Source organism: Osmerus mordax, chromosome 27 (assembly GCF_038355195.1).
Source record: "Osmerus mordax isolate fOsmMor3 chromosome 27, fOsmMor3.pri, whole genome shotgun sequence".
NCBI classification, from domain to species: Eukaryota; Metazoa; Chordata; class Actinopteri; order Osmeriformes; family Osmeridae; genus Osmerus; species Osmerus mordax.
In genome coordinates, this window is record NC_090076.1 from 7,324,088 (window position 1) to 7,329,424 (window position 5,337).

Consider the following 5,337-nt stretch of genomic DNA (forward strand, 5'->3'; position numbering starts at 1 on the left):
TCACATGCATGTGTCTGCGTGCCGCTTGCAGTGGGACGTGATTTGTGCGTGTGTACCGTCCGTGCTTGTGCTAACCCAGTTGCCGTAGTGTCTCCCGGAATCCCCCATACCTTCAGTCTGGAGTCTGGACTCCCTGCCCTGTGGTTCCTCATGTTCTGTGCTCCACGTGTACATTCTCTTCTTGTCTTCCGTCTTGACAAATCAGCGGTTTTTAATCCCACTCCATCCTGGCTGCCTGGGACACTAAAGGACCCTCCCGATGCCCTGATTCGTAACACCCTTCCTTCTCTTCTCTCACCCTCCCTCCCCCAGTTGACCAGAGCATGTTTGAGAATTCAAACGCCCAGCAGAAGCTCCAGAGCTCCAGGACGGGAGGCCAGTCCTCGTCCCGCCGCTCCCTGGGAATGGTGAACCCCATCCTGGGCAGCGGCAACCCGGACACCCCCCCTTCCTCCAGTGGAGGCCAGCAGAGGCTGAAGAACGCCCTGAACCTGGGCAAGGCTGTGGGGGCAAAGGTCAGTACCTGTTCCAACTCCTGACCCTAGGTCAGGAGTTGGAACATGCCACAGAGGGTTAATTAGGACACATTAGCAATAGAACTATTTGAAGTGGTGGATGATTGTGAATGAAGTGCATGTCATTGTCATTCCTGTCCTCGTCCACCTCACCTGCTCCCCAGGTGAACGACCTGCTGAGGAGGAAGGACAGCCACCTGGGAGACGTCGGGGTCACGGAGGTCAACAAGAACGTCGACGCGGTCTGGAGCGCCCTGGAGGAGCTGACCCAGGAGACCGTGGCCAACCGGTGAGCGCACACACATCCACACACACACACATTCACACTCTCATTACATACAGACATACAGTCCCTCTGTCTTGGTGGCACGGTGCCTTGCTTGCACTGTCGCCTCACAGCCAGAAGGTCCTGGGTTTGAATCCCGTTTGGTTCTCCGTTCGGTGCTCAGGTGTCCCCTGGGCCTTGTTGCGCGGACTTTGCATATTCTCCGCATGTTTCCTCCGCGAAAGAACCTCGATACAAAAACATGCCGATCAGAACATATGGCCCTCCCGCCCCATGTCCCCGGTCAGACATGAGGTGAACACCTCGACGAGCGCCTTGCTGTGGCTGACGACAGCTCCTTGCTGCGCTGTGCGTGTGTGTCCTTAGTGTCGCTGCGCCCTGCATGCATGCGTGTCGTGCCGTTAGACAAATAAACGCTTCTTCTTCTTCTTCTTCTCTGGTGTCTCCAGCCACGCCTCCATGGACCCCCTGCCCCGCCTGGACCCCCCGCCCCCCAGCACCAGGAAGCGCCTCCCGCGGGCCCTGAAGACCACCCAGGACATGATGATCTCATCTGACCCCGTGGTGACCTCCCCCGACCCCTCCGTCCCCTCCTCCCCCGGCCCCTCTGTCCTCTCCCCCCAAGACCAACCCCCGCCCCTCTGCAGGGAGGAGGAGCCTCCTGTAGCCCCAGCAGGAGAGGGGGGGGACGGGAGAAACGGGGGAGTGACGGAGGGAGAAGGGAACACAAGCCCACTAGATGTAAAGAGAGAGGTGGTGGAGGAGGAGGAGGGGGGGATGGAGAATGGAGGGATGAAGATGGAGGGCGTGGTGGGAGATGGGACGGAAGAGAGGCGCGAGGGAGAACAGCTCCAGCTCTCCGTCCCGGACCTCATCCATAAGGAGCACCTGGAGCTGAGGGCCAAGATGGCCGAGCCCAGGCAGAAGGGCCCCGGCCCTGGGGAGGACGGGCTGGCCAACGGGACCGCCCTCAGGAGAGTCTCCGGAGACACGGAGGAGCTGGAACACCCAGACCTGTTGTCCTTTGAGTAGACCTGTCCTAGCCCCTGACTTAGCCCCTGATCTAGCCCCCTGTCCTAGCCCCTGTCCCAACCCCAGCCTTAGCCCCAATCCAGCTCAGCACCAGCTCCAGTCGTGTTCACTGAGAGATCAGGACTAAGCCTGGTTGGGAGTACAATTTTGAGAAGGTGCTTGCAAGCACAGCATATATATGAGGGAGTTGTGATGAAAAAAGGAGGAAGAAATTATAGAGGTGAGACTGTGTTTGGTCAAGACCACTACGAACACAGACATGGTTTTCTGTCTTTTTATAGCGTTCTAAAAAGTGCAAAAGAATAGCCTTGGTAACCTACATCCACTACATTTTTTTAATTTAGAAAAGGTTATTATGAAATACCAATACTGTTAAAAGTGAGTGTCTTTTTATATACCGTAATAACTTTATATGTTGTAATAACTGCTCCTGAATCTAAATGGACCTGGGATGAATCATAGTATTAAACCAAAGTTAATACATTTGTAATGTAATCTATGTACTGTATTTTAATAACACTTGTTTTCATGGACTTCTTGTAACATGGTAGTTCAGCTTTGTGACACTTTCTAAGCTAGTTAGCTTAGCTAGCACTACCAGGATCTGTTGCAGGGTCTCTGACATGAGCTACGCTAGTTAGCAAAACTAGTTTGCTAAGCTAATGCATAATTGACCACTACAGTGTCTCGGACACCTGCTAAGCTAGTTAGCTTAGCTAGCGCCAACAGGGCTGCTGCACCTGCTGGCATGTGTCACATCATGGTGTGTTAGAATATCTGCTTGTTGTCTCATGTAAAACAGTAGTTTCAGAGCTGAGAATCTAATTATAGTACATGAAGGAAAATTCTGTACGTTCAGTGAAAATATTTAGATGACAAGTTTGAAAGTATGTATGAACATTTCTGTATATCGACTGACATGCTAACGAATGAATTAGCCAAGATTGATTTATTTTGATGTACAGTTTGATGATAGAACCTAGGACAGAAAATTATCTATTTAGTTTGACATATATTATGAATATTACTGATGTATTTTTGTATTTACATAATCTATAGCCGGTCAATAGACCCTCCCAGATGTATGAAGGAAACAAATGATTGCACAGAAATATTGTGAACGTTTTCTGGAACAATATAACGTAATCAAGTAGATTACGTTGAAATGAATTTATTTTATACATTGTGATTTAAATACAAACATTTTTTATGCTTATATGTGGTTGTCTTTCTAGCTGTGGGAAATATCAATCTGTTATTTTACAAACTGTTAAATTGACAGAGACTGAGAGACCCTGTCCTTAACCATGTAGACCCAACCCCAAACAACCCTCAGAACCGTGACACGTTTCAGTGTTAGTTTATATTTTATATAAACCAGACAGTTTTTATATTATATACACGCCGAAAGACAGACACAGAAGTTTACATTATTTATAACCCTCAAGACAGACATGCTAGTTATAATTTTTTCCACTCTGAGAGGAGGAAGGAAGCTGGGCTGTGATGTCATAACTCCTCCAGCCAATCCCAGCAGACAGAGGGGGTTTCAATATGCAAATTAGATGCATTTACCCTAACAAACGAAGAGTGTAAACAACCAATCAGCTCGGGCAAACAGCCGGCCAATTAATAATGTAAACACATTTTCCCCCCACAAGGAAATCTAAAGGCCTTTATGCATAATACATTTGTCAGATCTCTGAAACCCTCACTGTGCCACTTTCTCTGTTCCTTCAAAGTTTTCTCTGTGAATAAGATGGCGCTTTCTCACAGAGACGTGTTCCTCGTGTCATCGTTTGCTTCCACATTAAGTTCACAGGCGCAACACATTCCGCCTGCCATGCCTAATCACGCGCACTGTCCAGCCCTTCTGTATGCTGTCCAACACGCAACTGCAGCATGAAGGTAAGAAAGAAATGTTTTATGAAGGGAAGGGAAGTTATGGTCTGTGAAAAAGACAATTCAAACGGCCACCATAAACCTAACTCTACCGCTGCACCAAACATCACTGGGTGTTTTGTGATGGTGAAGGGTTAGGGTGAAGGTGAGAGGTTGGGGTGAAGGTGTGAAGGTGTTGGGGTGAAGGTGTTAGGGTGAAGGTGTTAGGGGTGAAGGTGTTGGGGTGAAGGTGTTGGGGTGAAGGTGTTGGGGGTGAAGGTGTTGGGGGTGAAGGTGTTAGGGTGAAGGTGTTGGGGTGAAGGTGTTGGGGTGAAGGTGTTAGGGGTGAAGGTGTTGGGGTGAAGGTGTTGGGGTGAAGGTGTTAGGGGTGAAGGTGTTAGGGGTGAAGGTGTTAGGGGTGAAGGTGTTAGGGGTGAAGGTGTTAGGGGTGAAGGTGTTGGGCAGAACCCCTCAAGCTTGCCCCGAGTCCCTCTCCATCACATCTCTCCCTCCTGTCGTCTCCCTCCCTCCATCCCGTTTCTCTCTCCCTCCAGCACCCCTCTCTCTCCCCTCTTCATGTCACGGATCGCACCCCTCTCTATGTCACGGATCGCACCCCTCCGTGTCGTTACGCAACCCTTCTCACCCGTCTGTCAGCACGCAGACACACAAACACACACATTCAGAAAGCGTCCGAGAGAGAATGCGTGCGTTGGTGTGTCACAAGGGCGAGCGGTGGTGGTGCATTCCTCCAGCCCCAATCATCCAGGGTCTAGGACCGCTGGGGGAAGCCCAAGACAAGGGCTCCTTTATGGGCCGGCTGTAAAGCTGGATCCCATAAACGGGCTGGAGGTGCCAGCACTTTACAAGCACAGGAAACGGCCAGACAACATGGAGAGGGTCTGTTCATGCGGCTGGCAGCAGGAGGTCGTCCTTGGGTCTGACTGCTGCAACACAACCCTCCACTATACTCACACACATCACATTTACATTTAGTCATTTAGCAGACGCTCTTATCCAGAGCGACTTACAGTAAGTACAGGGACATTCCCCCCGAGGCAAGCAGGGTGAAGTGCCTTGCCCAAGGACACATCATTTTGCACGGACAAGAATCGAACCGGCAACCTTCTGAATAATAGTCTGATTCCCTAACCGTTCAGCCATCTGACCCCCAGCACCCACCAGCCTTCCCAGGGGAGCCGAAATCAATGCAGTCTTGGTTAGATTATGCATTTATCGTGTGTGTCTGTACTAAGGCTAGACAATAGTGGTGGCGGATCAATACAGAGCAGCTCCATCTAATGGAAATGTGGACGTTAGTGTGGGGAGTCAGGAGGCTGAGCGGTTAGGGAAGCGGGCTTGTAATCAGAAGGTTGACAGTTCGATTCCCGGCCGTGCCAGATGACGTTGTGTCCTTGGGCAAGGCACTTCACCCTACTTGCCTCGGGGGAATGTCCCTGTACTTACTGTAAGTCGCTCTGGATAAGAGTGTCTGCTAAATGACTAAAATGTTAATGTAGTGTTCATGTAGTTGTGCTGTTTGAGTGTGCTGCCACCTAGTGGTGCCAATAAGCTATTACACACAAATTGTTCACAGTCCAAGTATACAATTTTTATTGTTAA

At 50.0% G+C, this 5,337-nt stretch overlaps 1 protein-coding gene across 1 annotated transcript; it reads left to right on the top strand.

The window, feature by feature from the left end:
* On the top strand, positions 1-3,049 carry c27h1orf226 (chromosome 27 C1orf226 homolog). Its single transcript, XM_067230777.1, has 3 exons — positions 1-515; positions 680-804; positions 1,251-3,049. The coding sequence occupies exons 1-3, from the start codon at positions 324-326 to the stop codon at positions 1,831-1,833; spliced, it is 900 nt and encodes a 299-aa protein (XP_067086878.1). The 5' UTR covers positions 1-323; the 3' UTR covers positions 1,834-3,049.
* The last annotated feature ends 2,288 nt before the right edge of the window (positions 3,050-5,337 follow it).